This window comes from Camelus ferus, chromosome 8 (genome assembly GCF_009834535.1).
Source record: "Camelus ferus isolate YT-003-E chromosome 8, BCGSAC_Cfer_1.0, whole genome shotgun sequence".
Classification (NCBI taxonomy): domain Eukaryota; kingdom Metazoa; phylum Chordata; class Mammalia; order Artiodactyla; family Camelidae; genus Camelus; species Camelus ferus.
The window spans coordinates 43,767,870-43,791,657 of NC_045703.1; the positions used below are offsets into that span (position 1 = coordinate 43,767,870).

The following is a 23,788-nucleotide window of genomic DNA, read 5'->3' on the forward strand; positions in this document are numbered from 1 at the left end:
AATTTTAGGTCATTAGTGTCTTGACATTATTTAAACTTTGACTGCATTAATATGGTTAGTTCACAGAAAAACTTTGTGAGGCCATCTCATAGCACCTCTCTGGATTTTTACTCAGGTAACAAACACAGAAATGGAGCTACTCTGCAAGTGAATAATTTGAAAAAGAAAATATGGTTCATGATTTGACTTTCAATGTGAAGAGTTACTCAGAGCACATCCCTACCTTCAATACAAAAATAGCATAAGTGGAGGAGAAAACTTCCTCCAGAGCATACATTATAAGTTTTCTAATCCTGTTTCACCAAGCTGAAAATAATGACGATAGAGGTAGTCTTTAAAGGAAGAAATTAAAAACAAAAAACAAAAAACAAAAAACAAAAAACCAAGCCAGAGAGTCTGAGATTTTCATCTAACTTGATCAAAGATGACTGGACCAAAGAAAAGCCCACCTAGCTGAGTGCCATCCAGGAAGCAGTCTCAAGATTTTCATATTCTCATGAAATTAATGCTAAGTGCTGATGGACTTTGATTACCAAGCCCTGTGTCTTCAGAAAAAAGACAAGCTATCGAATTCTTAATGATTTATTTTTCCCACAATCAGGGAAGCTTTGAAATCCAGAGAATCTTATTAGAGACACAAAATATTTCCAAAGTTTTTGTAGAGCTCCAAAGGTCATTCATAATTGTTGGTATAAAATCCAAGAAGAATGTTCAGGTAAGAGAGGAAGAAGAATGCAAAAGGAATATCAGAATAGTTAGGTTCTTAGCTTTTAATAAAGCCCAAGTGTGCAAGATGCTGCTTCGATGCTAACAAAGCCCTCCTAGGCTTGCTGGAATCTAGGTTGAGTGAGCATGCACACGCACATGTGTACACAGAGGCATGCAAACGCTTATGTTAGTACCTCAGAATCTAGGAAAGGGGCACGTGTGGTGGTCATGGTTTTTTGAACACCTTGTATTTGATTTAGAAAGAATCATACATCCCCTGCTCTTCTGTTGAGAATCACTGCTATAAAATGATGTTATAGATATCATGTTACTTGACAGGACAGGATGTAAGTTAAAAACAGTAGCCAAGCAGCTTAAAGTAAGTACATTGTTTATGTACAGCAAAGTGTTACCATAATGAAGAGAGCCTGAGCTCTGGAGTCAGAGTTGGGTTATAATCTAAGGCCAGCCCCTAAAAGCCCCATGATCTGAGCAACTTCACCAATCAGCCTCAGGTTCCTTGTAGGTAAGATGGGGATATTAAAAGTTGGCAATATGAAATTACAGAAATAATGCAAGTAATAAGCCATGTATCACAGCACTGACACATTGTAAATTATTATAAATAGGCTTTTTTTTATTACAAGTTACTCTAAAAATTTATATTCTGTCTTTTTATTAAATTTACATTCACTTAGAAAGAATAAATGGCTTACTCGTGTTCATCATCCCCTGTTACTTTAACCAGTTACTAAATAACCTTATAAGTTGATGTTAAGCTACGTTCACTACCAACATAAAAGGAAAGTGAAAAAATTCCAAGTGCAAAAATTCAAGAGGAGAAACAAGTCCCTAGGGACATGCTCTCATTATTGACATATTTCATTCAAAAGAAAAGTCACATTTCCAGATAACTTTCAAATTTTCATATATTTGTTATTAACTAAATCTAGGATAGTTATTTTTCAGTAATGAAATGGAAGAGGCATAAACAGAAGTTTTATTAGCTTCTTGGTCCCTCCTGGAAAGAAATTAGAGGAGAGAAAGGAGCTTTAGTATCATGTACAAAGAAGTATAATAATATATTATAATTTAAAGACTAGATTTTCCCATAGCTACATATGGAATTATAAGACCCTAAAGATCATGTGTCTTAGTTATTTTTATTAGCAACAATTACAGTAATTAACTTATGGCAACTGCTCAAAAAATGTTAACCAAATCAATGAATAAATTGAGTTCTATGTTTATAATAAAATAATTTTTTGTTATTTAAAGTGATTGAAGAGAAGTGAGAGAAAGGATAAAAGTTTAATGATACTTAAAACAAACTCTATTTTACTTTGGTATTGCAGAAAAATTCTCTTATAAGAATCAAAGAAAACACACACATTCAAGCAAGAGGGTACACTTCATCACGTAGCAGAAAGAAATGTGCTAATGATAAAAGGTATTCATAGAAACAGTTTCAATTATACCTTGCTCTGTTCCTAAGCCATTCAGTCAAGGCATGGGCAACAACAAAACACTATTTTCAGTATCAAAAAAAAGATGATCAGTATCAATTGCTTAAAACCATCGTAGATAAACAAGACACTACTTTAAAAATATAGGCAAAGTAAGGCAAGAAAAGAGAAAATTTAAACTGTTGGAGAATTTTTAAAAATAATTATAATAAACTTGTTATAATCATCTTAAGAATAGTTTCATGTAACACCATAGGCTCAAGATCATGAAAGGTCATTAATATATTGCCAAACACATTTTTATGAGATAAATTCAATTATAATTGCTGTGACTATCCCAGCCACAATTTAGACATAGAATCCAATTATCCATTTCATTTTCATTTATACCTCATGGGCTAGATCATTTATCATGTTTCATGATAATGATCAGAAGACACACGGAAAGCGATTTCTGGAGGTAACAAATTACCTACCATATTAGCATAGCTTGTAAGATCCTGTCAACGACGACTATGCATAAATATGAGGTAATTAAATTTACAATGTGCAGGAGTGTTTGATATGCTACTTGCTTCCTGCACAGCTGCCAAAAATCTGGGTTGCTAAATGCAGCAAAACCTTTTGGCTGCAAATAAGGAATCATTATGCCCCAGAACTCCAACAGGTAGCTGGTATGCTGCGGCTCAAGAGGCTGAGATGCATCTTTCATCATCTGGTATTATTACTTTTTGCCACCACACCATCCATCATTACAGTGCAGACAGCTTGAAACGATAGTCCTGGACCCTCACATTACTGCTCCTTGAACTCTGTCTCATCCATCTTTTGCATCATCCCTGATTCACAGCTAAGTACCCTCTCCCGGCTGCAAAACCAAGTGTGAACCTGTAATGCCTTTAACCTACAGTGCCTCTCTAATAGTAATTGATTTCTCTTTATTATGGAGCCACTGTTCAGAAAAGAATACTCATGCTTGCTGATGTTGAAAGATGATTTGTAAAAGATCTGAGTTACAGAATTCCAGTAGTTGTAAGAAAATGCATTGCTTTGTTTTGCAAGTTGGGCTTAGAATTGCATTAGTATTTCTGTTTGAATATTTATTCCTAAGACTCAGAAACACAAACTTAGGCAGACTTAGATGCCTCTAAGTGCAAAGGCACACACGCCTGAAAGAGCAGATATCCTATACCATGTACAGAAACGCAATGCCTCAATCTGAAAAACTATTCATCAGAGTTTCAAACATGTTTATTAGTAAATTTCAGAACTTTAAGGATGTTGAAATTGCAAAAAGTGTTTTTATCCTTAACACAATGCAAACAAAAGAGAGGGATTTAAAGTTGGATGCAAGAATATTTGTGAAAACTGCCTTTTATAATAAATCTCTTGCCAACACATTTTTTTCCTTCTTCACTGATTGCTAAGAGGACCTTCAAAAATGATACCAGTTACACAGTGGTTGGTGTACCATAAACTATCCAGGACTAAAGGGTTTTAATTCCGCTCCATGTGAATGCTGTTATAAAAGTTTAATAAATCAAAATGATCAAAATGTTCCCAGTGGCAGATTGGGATTCGTTTTCCAATTCAAATTCTCTTTAATATATGGCTCCTCTGACATCTTGCATTTCCACCATCCATGTTGAATCCCAAACACCCTGCTTTTCATCATTACCATGCATCAACTAGTCCGGTCATGGTAACGACTTTTTAACAATCCTGCACAATATACAAAGAAATGTCAAACCCAATGGGGGTTTAACAGAGAAAAATTATGGCAGGTGGGAACTCTTTATCTACCCTTAAGTAAATATTTTTAAATGACCTGCTGTAATGAATGACATTCTTTGAGGGTTGAGAAATGCTGTTGGCCAAAAGTCTTAGAAAGAAAATCTCCCTCCTTCCAGCGCTTTAAAAAATTCATGTAAGAAAAACACACATCTAGGAGCATTAATATCTAGGAGCATTATCAGGGGCACTCAAATTCTGAAGAGCAGAGAAAGTGGAGAAGTCTGGAGAGCTTGCTTTATTTCTATGAAGAAAAAGTTTTTACAAAGAACAGAAAAAATATTGTCACTTAACGGATAGCCTCAAACCCAACTAGGAATCTACATGAAGATAGCAGGGAAAAATATTTACACAGGATATATCTTCCATGTGTTTTTATACGTGAAAAGTGTCAGGAATAATGAAAAACAGACACTTAACCATATCAAGGTTCTCTTTCTAAATTTTCCATTTAATTGCATACATCTGCTTTTATCCTAAGTTTAACAATATGAAAAATTCTAATAATATTGGCTAAAGACTATGAAATGGAAGCTTATAAAATTCAAAGAATTTCTATAAACTAAGTACCTATTGTTTAATTTATCTTGTGTCATACCTATTTAATACCCTTAAACTAGTTGAAGCCTTTCCCATATGCCTAAAGATTTTAAACCTGTCTCCAGTATCCCAATCTAGAGTTTACAACTGAAATTAGTATGTTCTCAAATAAGTTCTTCTACAAACCTTCCAAATTTTTGTCCATAATATCATATTTCATTTAGTATCCCAGGCTGACTACTGCTCCTGTCATTCCACAATGTTCTTAAGAACATCTCCACTGTAATCTCTCAACCTTGACTTGCCCTTTCCATCACATGCTCTTCAAGGATGCCTCAACATATCAAGATTTTAAGTTTAGAGCCCCATAAACTTACTCCGTACACACTTATCATTTGTCAAATCATCTCTTATCCTAGGTTTCTGAGACAGTTACAGAGACATGAGTAACTTACTGCAAAACTCTCAAAGTTCCCAAATCAAATAATATCACCAATTTATATTACTTAGTCTGGCATTCATATTGCTCCACCATTGGGCCTCAAAGCACACTTTCAGGCTCATCTCAGACTTCTCCCTGGGAAAATGCTGTCATGGTCCATATTTAATACTAGTCCCCAAGAGCATGTGTTTTCCTATGTTACACCCTCTGTTTGAAATGCCCTTGCTTATCTTCAGCTACCCAAATCCATCAGTGGTGAGATAAAACTTTGCCTCTCCCTCAGCTCATTCCCTGACCACTAAAGTCAAGCATGAGGCTGTCCCCCTCTGTCCCACACATTAAGACCATGCCATTCACATGGCACTTTGCGACCTATGCTGTTTTTGTTTCTTTAGCAATTACTTGATGAGATGTCAGCAGGTGTTGGCCATGGTGCTGGCCACAGAAACACAAGCGTAAACAAGCAAAAGGGAAGAGTCCTTGACTTAGTCAATCGAGTGGTGGAGGCAGATGTTAGGAATGCAGGAATATGCTGAAGACTTGTGAAGATGCGCTGTGGGCAGAAAACTCCTAGGCTCAAAGGGAGAAGACAGCACAGTGCATTAAAGCAGGTGAAAGAAAGTCAGCGTCGCTAGTTTGTTGAGCAAAGGAGACTCTTGTGAAGGAGTGGAGAGGTGGGCAGACCAGATGAAGATGGGCCTTGGAGGCTGTGATGGGGCATCTGGAACTGATATTACATGAACAAGAAGCCATCAGAACCAGGAGAGCACACTCTGACACTTTGTGAAATACAGTCAGTCTGTTGCTGTGTGAAGACTGACTTGGAGAAGGCAGGTGCTAATGTGGGGAGACCAGTGAGAAGTTTTTACAGAAGTACAGTAAAACGAAGATGGTGACATGGTTGAAAGCACTGGTACTGAAGGTAAAGAGTGCTGAGGAGCCACGGGTTTGTCATAAAATTCAGAAAATGAAAGAAGCAGTCAATTAACATACATATTCCTATTCGCTGTATGTCACCCAACAATGTGAAAATACTTGAGACTACTATAGAAATATTTGTTCTGCTCATACTAGTAGTAGGCATTATGGAGAGATCTTTTGAAAACTTGGAGCTAAATAACAGTGGAGAAAAAATTGTAAAACAAAATTGATGGATGTTCTTCTGTACTAGACAATTTGGCCCTTAAGGTATTTTGGGGGAAAAAAAATGAGAGGAACCAAAGGAGATAAGAATGTGAAAGTATGCATGTATCTGAGGGAAAAAAAGTGCAGGTGGAGGAAACAGCAAGTGTAACAGCCCAAAAGCAGGAATATGCATGGAAGAGTCTGCATGCTGGCTGTGGATAAGGAAGGAGGTGAGTGACAGGAAATAAATTTTGAGTGGTACCCAGGGAATATTTTACTTACAGTCTTTTGGACCAGGAAGTGGCTGTGATTTTTTTTCCCCTTAATGTGAAGGAAAGCCACTGGAGGGGATAACAGGGCAACAGGAGAATAACAGTGGTTTCTCCCACATGCATACGAAGATGAAAGAAAACACCAGTGCAATTAGGAAGATGTAAATAACTACGTGTGTGAAATTTTTTCCTAAAAGCCTGCAGGTTCATTTGTTATTTCTTCATTGTTTTAACACCAGGACAGACTCTGTGCCATCCACAACTAAATATGACTCCAAATTGTGCACCACTGCAGAAAAAAACAATCAAATATGTTCTTAGTTTCGGGCACAGAAAGCAGAAAATGGAGAACGTTATCTTCCAAATTATAACCTGAAGTTAAAAGTAATCTGTCCCTATAGCTCATAAGAGATGAGACCACATCTGTAGGCCATAATTTCTCTAAAAACAAACATCTGAGCTAAGATAAAGCTGTATAAGGAGAGGTTGTTACAGATTTACACATTGAGAAAAGCTGCCCATACTTTGCCACAATTAATCTCTATCCACTCCCCAGTCTCCAAATCCTCACTTTTAACACTAAAATGGTATAACTTTTTCCTTTTTTAAAAAACCAGTAACTATGAACTAAACACAATCCACGCTGAGGACTAACACAATATAAATGTTTATCTGTACTTACTTGTGTTGACCTTATGATTGTTTTTATTCCTCGCTAGACTAAGTATTTCTTAGTAAAGGAAATAACATGATTCATATTAATCCAGATGGACAGGAAAGTGCTTTCCACAGTAATACGATCAACTTCGTTGAACAAGTTGGCTTTGATTGGTTCACCTAATATTTAGCTTCTACCTAACATTTCATGAGTGTTCTCTGTTTCTGCTTCTGTGTACCTCCTAGCTTAGGCTTAGGAAGTCAGGTTCCTGATGCTATGTTACTAGTAAGCAGGATGTGTATTAGCTAGCTTTAAAAAGATGTGAGCATCTAACTGGCAAATAGTTTATGTTAACTGCCAAAAAGCGAAACACTGAAGCTCACCTGTCAATCACACACTAGTTGGGAGGCTGCTACTGACTCTCTAGAAGATGAAGTGGTGGGAAAGTGGATGAAACTCAAGGGCTACAATTAATGAAGACACGTCCCACCACAACACTTATACCACCATCTATACTCATTCTACCACTGAAAACTAAGAAATACCTCTCTGCCTCACTGATTGATTCCAATCTGTCAGCTATAAAGCTTCTGTTTAACATTCTGTAAGACTCTCACAGTACAACATTATTTACCAAAATAATGCTTAATAAATTTGGTAAATACCTGTTGGGAGGGTATTTTCTATTTGTTAGGGGATCTTATTTTTTTCCCCATAGAATTAAAGAGGTGACCAAAATTGAAGTCAAACTCCATGCCAAAAATATTCAAAAATTCTACATTTTCCTATATAATTAATTAAATTACAAATTGCTTGAGAGCTTGGACTATATGTCTGCAGTTTCTTTGTAATTTCCTGGTGCCTATTACCATTTTAAGTACTCAATAAAGGCTGCTAGCTGATTTTTCACTCAAGTTATAAATTGACTCCATCGCTTCCTTTTTGGTTTAGGGTAAGAGAAAGAAAAGGAATGAGCAGGGAGGGGAATATAAATTACAAAAGCACTGCTAGTCTGGGAAGTTGATATACATCCTCTGGAAGAAATGAGCCCACATTACATTTATCACAAACTCCAAGAGAACAGAATTGAGAGACTCTGAAGGAAAGTACAGACCTGCTATTAGTGCCCTGAAAACAAATTCCCTAGAGTTCAACAGAAAGCGTTCTTTGGCGTGCAGATCATTCTGCTTCCTCTTTGATCCTTCTCAAATTCTTAAGACAAAAGCTCCAACAAAAGCAAACTCCCCAAAGATACACTCCAAAAAAAAGTGACCAGCACCTCAACTGCTAAACATTATGTAGAGCTCTACATGTGAATCACCTATGCAAATACATTCAGAAATCCTCTGGGAAAGAACTCTCATTGCATTGTTATTTTTAAAGCTGGCAAGAAAAAACATCAAATTAATGACTCGGGCAAGACAAGAGCTACACTCTACCGTTTTCATAAAGCAGCATAAGAAAACTCAGAGGAGGAGAAAACTAATAGGAAAAAGTATCTGGAATGATGGCGCACAAAAGTGAATAGAACAGAGTTCCAGTAATAATATACGATCTGAAATAAGGACATCTAGTACCCTTTTGCTCATTTAGAATTTAAAAATGTACTAGACATCTTGTATATTGAATCACCTGAATTACAAGTAGCTGCTATGAATGAGAGGAGACTCCAAATGTTTCTTTTATCATACTCAAGGGTAGCAATGTAAAAATTTTTGATATGCAACATTTGGAGTCCCCTCCAAATTTGAGGCATTTGGTATCCCCTGACTGACGATGTCAGGGCAGTTGGGGAACTTACTATGTGATTATCCATGTGTTCTTAGACTTTCATTATAGTTCAGATTTTATAAAATGTAGGTGTTTAAATTGAATTCTCCTAGATAACTCCAAACTTCCTGTCACCTTGACCAGTTTTCACAATAGAAGCAAAGAAAAAGGATCTTCAAATCACCATTATATGAATTCATGAGTCTGACAGCTGTGCTACAAAAAGTTAAAATCAGTAGTGTGATTTTTAGTGATATTAAGCAGAATCCTAAAGGACTCAAGCTAGAAATCCCATGGCTTTCAACCACCAACCAACAAAATTATTAGTATGTCATGTTTCCATTCCCAAGTGTCCTTGCCTCTAATACAAAAATAATAAAATGAGGTACTCAGATCTGATTTTTTAACTGGTATATACAAAAAAGACTAGAACACAACAAATTTGTTAAATCAAGATTGCTTTTCAAGTGAGAAAAAAAAATCATGCTAAACATAAAGTCACCCTAGCTAGTTCATAGCTCATACGAGAAGGAAAGAGAGTAATTCAGACACTGCAAAAAACAACCGTCATCATCTTCTCCTGTATGCCAGCAGTCTTCCCTCCATCTGTAGGTAAGGATGGAATGTGGTTCATCATCTAGTTCCTGCATCCTTTGGGGGCAGCCCCACTGCTCTGATTTCAACTACATTTTACCTACGAATTTTTAGAAAGGTACCAATTGTCTTTATATAAAAAAGGTGCAAACAAAGATGAACTACACAAGCTCTGATGAAACACAGACTACAAATAAGTACAACGAGAGCAAAATCTGAAAAGTTCAAATGCAAACTGTTAATTTGGATGGCTTTCCTTCTTCACCTGTGTAGTAGGTAACTGGTACTAGCAAGTGATTCCATTAACAGCTCCTCATTCCCCATATAAGCTATGATCCTACTTCATGCTGTTACCTAACTTATTATGATAACACCCTTCCCCCATATTACCAACTTCCAAACTTTATATGTTCTTCAAGTTAAAGTTTTATCTTCTTTTGAAAAATATCCTCAGTTCCTATCTTACTGAATAGAATTGACTCCCTCTGAATAACTATGTTAGACTCTGCAGTCCCATATACAGAAGTTCTCTACTGGCCATTCTAGTTGTCTCTCCGTACACAACCACGCAATTTTTGACCCCTGTGGGAGATGGTAACCTCTCTATCCCCAAGTGGATAAGACCAAAGAAGTACGTGGCCATATTGCTCTCCTATGACCATGATGAGATTCTGGCTTAGGATAAAAGTCAAAACTATGAACTGCAGTGTGAAGAATTAGAAAGAATCTGAAACCTTCAAGACTAAATGAACCAATCCTGAAGCCTATTTCTGTACCTTCCTGTTATTCAAAGTCAGCAAATTCCCCTATGTTTATACTAGTTTGTATTGTCTTACAAAGGGAAGTATCTACAACAATCCAAAGTCCTTATGATTTTAAACACCAAAATCTGTTTCACAGGCCCACCTGCACTGGTACATGTGTTGCCATCCTCCCCACTTTACAGCTAGGGATCGACCGTATCCATTAGGAATAGATAAAAACATTAACTGAATACTTACGTCCACAGCATTTGACAGTGGCTAATAGTTGACACTAAAATTTAAAAATCAAACCAACAACAAAGACAAAACACTGTCCTTTTCACATTAAAGAACTTTAAAAATGTAACTGGAATTTAAGAGACAACAATGATAGAAAAGCATAGCTAACAAATGGGAACAGAGATGGAGTGTTGGCTGTAGCAACCAGAGGATTTTACAGAAGTTTACTGTGGGTCAGTTGGTTAGAAATGTAGCTGGGTCTGATTCAGAACAGTGGAAAAGAAAAGATAAGATTGCAAATGAGGTCAAGAATGAGAATCTAAAACATAACTTAGACTACGAAGTTGGTGCTTTTAGTTTGAAGCTTGTAAACACCATTTCAAGGTGTATTTCATGTTTTTACACTTCAATTTTGTAGAAACATTGAGCAAAACATCTGCTCTTCATCTCATCCCTGTAAAAACTTCTTTGTCAATAAAGATTGGCTTCCACAAACTGAAGATGTTATCATTACTCAAAACGATCTGGAAGCAATGCTAAAGTCATGATAAAGTAACTTCTGTTTCAGCATACTTTTTTTTCCTTCCTCTGGCTGCGGAAACACGGGGATCAATACTCTTCAACATGAGAATTTTGCAGTGAAATTTTCATTTGTAACAAACGGCAACCAAAACGCCTTAAGCATGCCCTGTCACTTTCAGTTTAGGAGAAAACGCACTGATAAACTCTTACCCTTGGGTCATCTTTGACAACAGGCAATATTGTGCCAGATCTCATTAAAGACTATTCATATCACTGCCCCAAAAATTTCCTTTAAAATTACCATCTTTTGTATTCATGTAACAGGATGTCAGCTTTGAAAGTGCCAGTGAGAGACAAGACCTGTCACCATAGTTAATTCTCAGCACTACTTCAACATCGGGACAGCTGACCCCGAAGGGTGTGATTTTTGGTTAACAATATTTATTTGGTGGTTATCTGGACAAACAAGAAAATTTATTGCTTTATATTAAAGTCTTCAAAGAAAACACCAAGCAAAGTATCACCTGTAAGTATTAGAAATATAAAAAAACTAAAATATATTGAAAAGAATAAGAAAACTGCCACAACAATTAAATTATATTTCTAAAATGTCAACAGACTCTGGGTAGCACATTCAAAGCATCATCATATTTTAACCCAATAAGTACAATATAAAATCTAAAGCAAAATATAGGCGAAATGGCAGGACTTTCTTAAAATAATAAGTCAAACATTTTTATGAAATTCAAGAAGTCTCCTTTTATAAATCTTATTGAAATATTTATTTTACTCCACAAGTAACACTCTTAGAATAGCCATAATTAGAGTTTCTCCAGGTAAAGAAAACCAAGCTTTGATAAAATGATACAATGTACTTTTCAATTCAGATAAACAAAGGAGATCTAGTAATTCCAAAATAAATCTCTTTTAAAATAAACAGGCATCAAATGATTATATGAAAGAAGGAAATTTATCTTTAAAGGGAGCACCTGGACAAAAACTTCAACTCTTTAACTCTATAAACTGTTGCATACATTGGGGGCCACCTCCTCAAGAAAAATTCCTATTTTATTTACATTTAGTTATACGTATATAAACCATAAGGTATTCAAAAGCACTCTAGGTGGGGAGGGTATACTCTCAGTGGCAGAGTGCATGCTTAGCATGGTTGAGGTCCTAGGTTCAATACTCAATACCTCCATTAAATGAATGAATGAATGAATGAATGAATGAATAAAGTGAATTACTGCCCCCATCCCAAAAGTGCTCTAACTGCACTATTAAAAGCCACCATCTCCTTCAGAGGCTATACTGTTAAAAGTCACCAACTCCTTCAAAGGCTGTGCTATTAAAAGACACCATCTCCTTCAGGGGCTGCACATCATGAATGCACATACAGTACCATGAAGATACAGTGAGCATGATGACTCAAGAACACACCCACCTTCCCTATCCATAGCATATTAATCACTCTGAAGGTTACCCAAGGACACTTTCAGGCTTTCAGAAGCAGGCTCAAGTAAGAAAGATGCAGAAACAGGGCTCAGAAAGGTGAACATACATATGTGTGAACATAAGATAAACTGTCTCTCCACCTAAACACTGGAGTTAAATTTTTTATTTTCTTATTAGTCAATGATTTGAAGCTGTGATTTCATGAACTTAAGCCAATGATATAAACTAACCCTAGAGACATGAGAGAAGTTTTATTTATTAATAAAGTCATATCCAATTTACAAAGATAAACTTATTTTTGATGAGCTACAGAATCTCTCAAGACAAAAGCATCACAGGAGGTTAATAGCATTATTTAATAATGTCAGTGTGAGAAAAAAGTGGTGGGAAAGAATGAGCCCAGCATCAGGAGTTAAGAAACGGAGTTAAAACTCTGGCTCAGCCAGTTATTAGATCTTTGTGGCTCTGGGCAATTATCAAATACTCTGAATTTCAATTTTCTTCTCGCTAAAAGTACTAAAGGTTAAAGTGTTAAAATCAAGTAAATCTTAAAATGAAATAATACATATAAAAGACATTCGATGTCAAGCATTATAAAATACAGAAGCTTGACTAAGGATGTATCTCATTTTCTCCTTCCAGCCTCCAAGCCTTGACACAGGCCTTGCTCTCTGCCTGCTGGTCCTTCTGTCTCTTACCCCTTTCCCCCCACATCATCTGGGCAACATTTTCTCAGATTTAAATTCTATATCAAAGAAATTCATTGATAAAGGCCTTCTCTGATGCCTCTGACAAATCTCAGTCCAGTTTAGATGTTTTTGTTAAAATCTCCCAAACTTCTCCCTGAAGAGATTTACATAGTTTATAATTATTTTCATTTGCATCATTATTGATTGATGCTTGATACTCTATTCAATAAAGCTGCTTTCCCTTGAAATTTTCCCATGGCTGATGCCCTCATTTTTTTTAAGGTTTCAGCTCAGTTGTCACCTTCTCAAAGAGACCTTCCAGATCATCTTAACTAAGATATCAATCCCCATCACTTTGTGTGTTTATTTTCATTCATGACACATGTCATGACTTGATATGATATTTTCAACATCTTTCTATGAACTGTGTCTAACATAACTCAGCGTTAAGCTACATATGGGCAGACTGTTTGTATTTTATTTACCATTGTATCTCCATAATCTAGAACTGTGGCATATACAGGGACTCAGTTAATTCTGAATGAATGTAATACACGTTGGGCACTTGTACTGGTTTTTCCAGTATTTCACTACAGGTAAGCACTGACATGTCACAATCCCTCACAATTCCCCTGGTAGCCTTAGCATCCAAGAATACTGAGGACCTCTTAGCAAGTCGCTATTCCTCAGATTCTACAGGGGCCAGAATTAGTGCACATCCAACACTGGGTTTCGACAGTGGTAACATTTACAGGTGTACCTGGAGATAGAAACTTTGACCTTGACATAGCTGCCAGAACGCTTTGAAGAACTAAAGTAGTTTCTGTAGAACTGTTGTAATCAGGAAAAAACAATCTAAAGTTGAAATGCAAACTAGATGACGGCCATATAGAATAAAGTATTTTATGTTTGGCCCTATTAGATCTTCTAGACCTAGATTCCTCTCATTGGAAATCACTTACTGAAAACGTGTTTGACAAACTATACGACTACTGTCTTAATCTGACCTTAAGATATTTTCAGAACTTTTATAATGATGTGATTTTATAGTGGCTTGAGATGAAGAGCACTAGATTTAAAAATCAATCCAAGTAGCTACAAAGTTGCTTTTGTTCTAACGAAGCTACACAATTTCATGAAGTTGAAAGCAATTTTACTTTACCTCTCACAATAAGTTGAGCAAAATTCGACACACCAGAACCTCGTTCTGACTGAGTTACACAGCGATACAAATCCTGGTCAGTTTTTGTCACTTCTTGCAACCTAAAGGAAGCAGCAAATCTTCTGTGATTGATGTTCTTAGTCTGGGCTACTGGTATATCTTCTCCATTTCGTCTCTGCAAACAGAAACCAATCTTTAAAAAACAGGTTCTTAACATTTCCATAAATCTAAAGCATCTTGGCAACCAACATCTGTGATAAATTATTCTCGATCGTTAAATTAGGAAGAAAATATCCATGTACCTCCACAAATTTTTACCATTGTCTTCCAATCAGGAAAAGTATGTAAGTAAATATTGCTATCTTTTAAGGAGGGTGTGCTGAAACTATAATAGTAATCTCAGTTTTCCATAAAATTGCTATTAGCCCAGAATAAATGAATTAGCAGGACAGCTAATGGTTCCATGGCAAATGATTCACTGCCACCTCCCTTCTTCCAGAGTTTATTCAAAATCTTCTTTTAGCCTTTATACCATATTGCAGGTGCTTAATAGGTTTGTTCCCTCCAGGAGACTGAGACCATGCCCGATGCATCTCGGTATTCTAAATGTGTAGCATGCGATCATGACAGAATGACTATAAAATACTAATGAATAATTTACAATCATCCCCAAATCTGTGCTCTTTGCAAACTTTTATCTCTTTGGCATTAATGACAGCCAATTTATACCATTTAAAAGAAGTAATCAAAAGAACCTGAAAGTTAAAAGCATATCTGTCAACTTCCAAAATGAAATACTAGAAAACATATTTATGATATCAGGGTGTCTCACACAAGACCACAAAAGAAATGATTGAAAAACTCAACTATAATAAAATTTCTACTTTTATAGGTTGAAAGACATCGTAAATAAAGTGAAAAAAAAAAAAAGCCACTAACTGTGATAAGATATTTGTCCTGGAAATAACCATCAAAAGATAAATAGCTAGGTTATGTAAAATTCTTCCACAGTTCAATAAGAAAAAAGACAAATTACCCTATCACAAAATGGACAGGCTATAAAAAGAGAAAATGTATATGTCTAATAACCATGAAAGGAGATCCTCAACCTAAATTTATAAATTCTTTATGTCAAAGACAGCTCAAAGGGCAAAGAAAAACCACAACTATGAGAAAAAAAATTGGTCATGATTCTCAACCTCACTTCTTGTTGGTAAAATGCTGTGTCCCTGGTACCCTTTTACACTACCTGAAATACTTCATCTGCTAGATATGGAAAACAAAACCCTATAATTACTAATGGAAGTGTCAATGGTTAGAGTCATTTTAGAAAATAATTTGTTACTGCCTAATAGATTTGAAGATGCATAACACTTAGGACCCAACAGTTCCACTTTTACATGTCCACATCTGAATCACTCTTGTATCTGTGATCACACAGATATGTACAAGAATGTTGAACTCTGAATCGCCTATAATAGTTAAATATGGGAAAGGTCCAAATAATCCTGAGTAATAGATAAATAAACTGAGATTTATCCATTCAATAAAATTCAATGTGGCAGTGAAACCAAGCAAACGAAGACCAGCAGGGTCCTGGTAAAAACTGTTGAACAGCTCCTACATTCCACTGAAACACACGTAGGCATGTTTAAATCTCAAAAACAGAAACCAAAAGACAAACAAACAAAAATCCTTAACAAAAATTAAGATATGAGACAAAAATGCAAAATACCAACTTTTATTAAATTAAACTGGTGAGTACCTTAGTGGTCAATTCATTGTTTTTTATATTTTTTTGTATGTCTGAAATACTTACTAATTTTTAAAGAAGTAAATAATAAAGAGATTACTCTAATACTTTAATAATTGTTTAAATCCCAAAATCCACTGTATCTTTCATCACCCTTATACACATCTGAAATGATACATATGTGCATATTATGTAGTATATATGTGCATGTGTATATATATGCACATATACATAAGGACATGAAGTCTCAATTATGACTTCAGCATTTTTCACTCAGCAGATATCTTATTGTTTCCTGACCCACCCATTCCATAATTTTTTTTGCACCAAGTTGCCTTGCTCATTCCCCTGGATAATAATAAAGAGAAAAAACAGCTTATACTCAAAAGCCCTAAAATATAAATTCACAAAATCCAGACTAAATTCTTTTTACCTACAAACTTCATGAACAAAAATAAAAATTGTTACACGTGCTAATCTCAAACTGCATTTTGTTTCAATTATCACATCATTTGATACCATCTTTTTAACTGGAAGGCAGACCGTGACTCAGCACTCCTTACACGCCCTCCCTCACGCTCCTCTAACTTCCCCCTCCAATTGTGCTCTCCACCTTCTGCCACCTTTCTCCTTACCATTATTGATATTTCCCAGTTCTGCAGCAAGACCAGCCAATTCCTGCTACTCACCCTGCCTTCTAAATTATCTTCCTTGTGCGCACACACACCCAAGTCTTTCAACATTGTGCCTCTTTCAAAAACACACCTTCTCTTGTGAAGAGTTTCCTAGTACCCTAATGCTTCCCTCTCAGTAATCGTTATTTCATTTTTCCATTTTGATTGGCATTCATCTCACAATAACCCATTCCCCCAAACTTTGCTCAAAGGAGGGCACATTTTCTTCTATTATCTTACCCTTTCTTTTGGTTCCTCACTGGCAGACTGCTCTTTCACTAACCCACTCAAACCACCTCTCAACTTCTGGAATTCCCAGCATGCCCAAAGAGCCTCCCAAGCAGTTACCTACCAGGTCAGATTATCCTCTCCACTGCAGTTCTGTGAATATTCTCAATGACCCAAAACTTACCCTGTCTCAGTGACGCCCAACATCTTTCTTCACTACCTTGTTCCTGTGCTAAGATAGTTTTCTCTGGAATCACAACTGCGCATGAGATTGTATCTCCTATTCCTTCAATCCTCTGCATCGTCAGTGAGAACTCACTTTATGACCTTTTATTATTTTTTTATAGCTTTGTTTCATTGTAATACAACAGTGTGTCTTATTTATTTTTTTGCCTTTTTTGATTGAAGGATAGTCGGTTTACAATGTTGCATCAATTTCTGGTGTACAACATAATAGTTCAGTCATACATATACATACATTTATTCATTTTTATATTCTTTTTCATTATAGGTTACTATAAGATATTGAATTTAGTTTCCTGTGCCAAACAGTATAAACTTGCTTTTTATCTATTTTATACATAATAGTTAGTATCTGCTGACTCTTTACTTTATAACCAGCCATTCCAGAGGTTTTCACTAGCCTGAAAGAATTCTGGATTTTTTTTTAACTTTCCATTGTTTTCGCCCTGCCAATACAGAATCTGCACTATTTCTTTGCAACAATTCCAGGACTGCTATGGACTTCTGCTAGAATCAGCCATCATGAAAAATCTGAATAACCCAACAATGGGGATCAACAACTCTTAGATATTGATTCCCACCCACTGTGATATGAGTTATGAAGTCTAACTACTTCCTCTGACTCAACTTCACATTTCACCAACCTATACATACTCTTCACTTTACATTCCTACTGAAATTGTCATGAATAGTGTGTCTCAACAACTCAAAGATTATCATAAAATGTAATCACAGGCCTTTCTATCTTGACTCTCTTCTGTAATATATTCTATATAAGTCTTTTTGCCTTTTTGTGTGCTAAAATCACCCTGAAGGTATGGCTTCAAATGTTAATATTTTTTCTTCCACAGCATCATATGTATAGCATGCCGTCATTATTTAGCAGGTACCAAAGTTCTTTGTTAAAATAAACTAAATTTGCTGTTACTTTTAGAGGCAAGAATCATGTAATGTCTCCTTAGGCTTTCATAAATTATTGTAACAAAACATATAATAATCATTAATTAAAGCTATTATAAAAGGAAGCTACATAAATACAGAACCTCAAGGGCATCTAGATCATTTATGTCAAGCTCTTTCTGAGCCACACCGCAGCTCAGAGATGTTGAGGGCCCTGCTTAAGGTGATCCCATGAGGAGATCACAAAGTTGATTACATTACATTATGTTTATATTTGTGTGTATTAATATACTAATGTAACTACAAAATATATATGTTTATACAGGGTATACATTATTCATATAATTAATGAGTACAGTAAACAGGTGCTATTTACCTTGTAAAACAACAGTAAAATAATTACACAGTCATAATATTCAGGGGTTTTTTTTCAAAAATTATTTTGATAAGTACCTCCATGTACCTCATGTTATATTAGCTATTATCTTGGTTCTGTCACTGCTCTCTCTCACAAACTTTCTGTAATAGTCATTTCCATTTAAAGCTTATAAAATCAGAGTTCAGAAAGATTAGAAATGTGATACACAGCCTATTGGTAGCAGGATTAAAACTCAAAACTAAATTTAAAAATGCAAAAATCCAGCAGTTATTTCCTCTAAAATAAACCAAAGCTGCTTTTTGTTTCATTTGTATCATAGGTCCAGTGATTTGTGTAGTATTTGTTGTTTAGCCTTGATCAATGTATTGTGCCCATGAAAAAATGTAATCTGCTACACTAGACAACGCTATATCTACCGAACATCCAGTAATGCATTATAGTTCAAAGTAACAATTTATGATGTGTACACTTCAGAAGTCAAAAATAATGATAACTTTTTCTTTTATAAGCCAAAATAGTAGGTCTTTGCCTGCCTACAAGCTATCAATTTAGCAGATTAGGCAGGGCTATGAAAGAAGGAAATAAGAAGTATTGGTAAATATATCTCTTATGCAGACGTGTCTGTATATAGTTTTCTGCCTTTACATGCTTCAGTTCCAGGCTTTATATACTGCTTTGAGATTTTTATGTGATTTCTCCATTGCAAAATCCCCAACTCTGAGAAATAGTAAGAAATGAACCACAAAATTATATGATCCAAGGATTACAACCTAGCACTTTGCTTTTTTCATTTCTCTACCCTCTTCCGCAGATCCTTGTCACGCGTTCTTATTTATTTTGTCTCCAATACAGGTTGCAGAGACCCATCAATTACCAAAAAACTCTAGGCAAGTCACTGGAATTCCTGAGCATTCTCACTCTGTTAAAATAAGTAAGCTTCGTCATGTAGGGTGCATGCAGTATTTATCTGACAGGTTCAGCTGGTGGCATAAAATAGTTTAGTGGTAATACTGGTTAATTCCCAAAAGCTATAATGACCTGTAGCATTAGGATCACCTGTCAGATTGTTACAAGTACAAAGTTCAGAGATCACTCTAGATCCACCAAATCAAAATCTGCATTTTTATAAGATCCCTAGGTTATGCACCAAGATATTGCAGCTTGAGACACACTGGTCAAAACCATGAGGGTCCTGTGCCCATGAACAGTTGACAGGTGTGATTCTGGCCAATGAGACAAAATAGAAAAAGGCCAAGTCATTTCCAGAAAGGTTTCCTCACTTCTAGAGAAGATATATTGGGTCCCCATTTCTTTTTCTCAATGTCATGCCTAAAATGCTGAGGGTGGCACATCGAGAAGAAAGACAGAATCATGTTCTTGATCACCTGTCTGAAATGGTGTCAACAGCTCTTAGAGCCCCCTTCTTTCTGGACTTCCTGTTAAGTGATATAACACATTTGGTTTTCTATTACTTTCAGCTTGAAATCCTAAAAGTTAATACCAGATGGTTAAAACACGGAACAGTTTATTTCAGCTTCTCTTTTCAAAGCTTGAGGAATAAAATTAATCCAATTTAACATTAAATTAAATAACGTGGCACTTAGAACACTTGCAGAGATTATTTCACTCTATTGACTTGAACGAAAAATCAAATTACACTTACTGTTTTATTTATTTTTCACTGCCTTTCCTTGAGCACATAATGATATATGTCTCCTCCATCCTCTTAGAATTGGAAAAACTGGAGACTATTTTCCTATGTTTGGTACTTTGGTTCCTACTGAATAATACCAAAAGGGCTGCATATAATTTGTCATTACTTGCCCTTTTTCCCAAAATTAATCCCAATGTAAATCTGTACACTAAAATTAAGTAAGGTTGAAGTGAATTATATAAAAATACAGCAAAATTAGTTCCGAGAACCTGAGGGTTCCTTCCCAGGGCTTGTCTGCCACATGAAATATTTTTCGTTCTCATAGGCATGATAAAGCTAATAATGTTCATCATTATTATTGAACAATTAAATCAAAGAATTTTAGAAACATGAAAGGGTATCATGGCAAACTTAAAGGTTCAGAAACATAAATTTCTAAAATTAGACACATGTCACTATTTTGAGAAAAGCATTATTGATTTCAATAGTTCAAACACTTAATAAGAAAATAGCACTCCTCTAGAAAAAATGACAATACTAAGTTTACCAAGTATCTACTATATGGCAATGAAAGAACTGAACAAAGTTAATGATATCTGACACAAAAAGAGAGAAGTGGCAGATATAATTCTGACATAAAGCAGGGTAAAAAACGTGCTGGGGATAGCGAATTACTAGAATCAGGATCATAAGCCAAGTTTAACAAAAATAATAATAAAGTCAGCTATTAAGCAAAAAAAGGAGTTTCAATTTAAGAAGCGTAGGTGTCTTTGCAATGTTGGGAAAAGGTGACCAATATGAGGAGCCACACAAAGAGGGCGTGAGTACGGAGACTGAGCCCTGGGAGAGGATACTATGTTCTAGTCCTGAAATGACTATTTATTAGCTTCACAATTTCTCATTACTTCTCAAATCTCTACTTTTTCATCTAAAAATCGGGATATCAATTTGTAACTGCTTATTCGATAGAGACAGTGAGAATATTAGGTGAGATAACTGTGCAAAAGTTCTAACTGCAAATCCTGCTAATAGCAATATTGTGAAGATAATAACCAAAACCACATCTAAGTGAATGATACATTTGATAACTGTGATGTCTTTTAGTGTGTCAGCTTGACTAGGCTACAGTCCAGTTACTCAATCAAAACACTAACCTAGGTGTCTCTACTAAGGTAAGTTGTAGATGGGATTGGATTAAAGTCCATAACCAACAGACACTAAGCACAGAAGAATATCTAGATAACTGGGTGGACTTGATTCAGTCAGTTGAACTGTCTTAAAAGGAGACTGGAGGCCTCCTTGAAGTAGAAGAAATCCTACCTGTGAATAGCAACTTCAGTCTGTGCCTGAATACTCCAGCCTGCCCTTTCCAAGTATTTGCCCTACAGACTTCAGACTTGCCTAACCAGGCCTACAATCACATAAACTGATTGCTTGCAACAAATCTCTTGGGGGGGGGGGGGGGGAATCTGTCAATCTGCCTGTCTGTCTGTCTATCTATATCTCCTACCGGTCTGCTTTTCATGTTTGACCCTTTACTGACAGAGATGATTCTGTTACGAGAAACAATTCTGGAGGAAAAGGTTTTTAGGGATGAGTTTTTGATTTGTTTTGCTTCTGGGCTTTTTGGAATTGGTTCTCTAATTCAGTTGGATATAAAGGTTCTAACAACTATTGCCATTGGTAAAGAAGACACAGTGCATAGCACGATGCAGGAACAGAGATATGCAAAATGTCACCATTAGACAGATATTCCTAATCAGATACCTATTAGAAGGTTAAGTTCTGGGTGACCATGTATTTGCTACCTTAACAGATTTTACACAAACTAAGGAATACAATGGGATTGACTGGCTGCTTTAGACTTCCCTAGGGCAACTGGGGAATGTAAATCATGTGAGTTTACAGTGATAAAACTGTACAAAGAAGGAAGCTGAGTAGAGCAAGGAGACCAACACAATTACATCATTACATCTGGGAGATTCTAGAAAGTTGATGGCAGTTGCATAGTTTTCAGTCTTTCTGAGTCTACCACATAAAAACAGAAAGAATGACAAAAGAGAGGAAGAAAAGAGAAGGATCAGAGAAAGTGGAGGTGAAAACAAAATCAAGAAATCTCAGAAAGCAAGTGGCCATATTTTTAAACACAACTCAAAGCAACAGAAAATGGAAATCTTGAAAACAAGAACTTATTTCACATAAAAGCAAACAACTTAAAAGTATCAAGGTCAAATCCAACATAAAGTTATTATAAGTTTAAAAGAGAATAAGGAGCAGAGAATGATTCCCTAGAGTCAAAGGGAGTAAGTCAGAAAAACATGCCCACAAAGCAGATCAAAACATAACCTAATGTGTCAAGATATGCTAAAACATTTTCAAAAAATGATTTATGACATGAAAGAACAATATGAATTTGAATTCATAAAACTCATAAATGATAAGCCAGAACTTAGGAAAAATGAGAAATGAAAGAAAAATCATTTTAGAAATTATGATTAACTAGAGCAAATTCAACAGATATCTTAAACAAAATGTGAAAAGAGCCTTTTAAAATTTAAAAATAAGGAGAATGAAAAGGAGTTGAGAGAGAGCGGCTAAATAATGGTGATATGCAAGAAGATCAAACATGGAAATGAGAAGTCCATACAGAAGAAAGGGAACAGAGAAAGTTCTAAAATTTTAATTTTAAAATGTTAAAATAATTTAAATGTCTTTAAAATACGTAATGGAAGAACATACCACATACTTGAGAATAATAACCCAGAATGACCCGCAGTGACACATACTCTGACAAAATTAGAATCTTTAAAGAAATTGGGGAAAAAAACATCCTTTCACTATCTTGAAAAAGCAGGCAGGAGACTTATAAGGAAAAGAAAATTTATTATCAGACTTTGACAGCAAGGCTTTATGCCAGATGAAAATGAAGTAACATATTTAAGTTACTCAAGGAAAGAAAATGTGAATGAAGGATTTCATATCCTGCAAAATTGACTTGAGAATCAAGGGGACATATAAACTACTATCAACATCCAAGAACTCAGGCAATATTAATTCCATGAGCTATTCCTGAGGAATCTACTAGAAAATGAGTTTCAAACAACCACAATTACTAAGAAGACATGGTATACACACAGATGGCGAACATTAAAAAGATAGTTACAAATGTTACACTAACATCAGATAAGGGCTAAATGGGAGAGAGTACATATGCAATGGCTGTATGCTAACAATGGAGATATGGTACAAGTATTCAAATCAACATGAGATTAAAAAGTGAGTGCCTATAGGATATTCTAATTCTCTCTTTCTCTGTGTCATTGAGAACCAAAAATATTAGTGTGGGGAAAAAAGAAGATGTAACTCACAAACTTATACAGAAAACCTTAAGTGAACATCTTTAGGCTTCAATCTGAAAAATCAAAATAAACTAATAGATATTTTACCTTTAAATATAAAGCATATTTTTCTTAGTTCTGTTCACTGCAAAGGTCTAGCAATGAGTACCTCTCAGCATCCACATAATGGTCCTGAAATACAATTTCTGACTAAAAAAAGCCCAGGGCACCGGGTCTGGAGGAGAAAATGTGCAAAATGACACTGGCATCAGAGAGCAATACCAGACAGCAAGAAAGCTCGAAGTCATGTCAAAAGGACTGGAGCCAACTTGAAAAGATTCCCACTGGCCAAAGAGGGGAACACTGGAGTTTTAAAAATAGTAATAATTGCAATGAATTGAAAGTCTATTAAATATGTTTAAATCTCTGAGTTCATGATATT

At 35.6% G+C, this 23,788-nt stretch overlaps 1 protein-coding gene across 7 annotated transcripts in view; it reads right to left on the minus strand.

Moving 5' to 3' along the window:
• Nucleotides 1-23,788, minus strand: part of PTPRK (protein tyrosine phosphatase receptor type K) — a 510,442-nt gene that overhangs the window by 220,557 nt on the left and 266,097 nt on the right. For all 7 annotated transcript variants that reach the window (XM_014564475.2, XM_006190871.3, XM_006190873.3 and 4 more), the window contains exon 6: nucleotides 14,178-14,352. In XM_014564475.2, coding sequence (XP_014419961.1) covers nucleotides 14,178-14,352 — 175 coding nt within the window. The remainder of the gene's footprint in view (nucleotides 1-14,177; nucleotides 14,353-23,788) is intronic.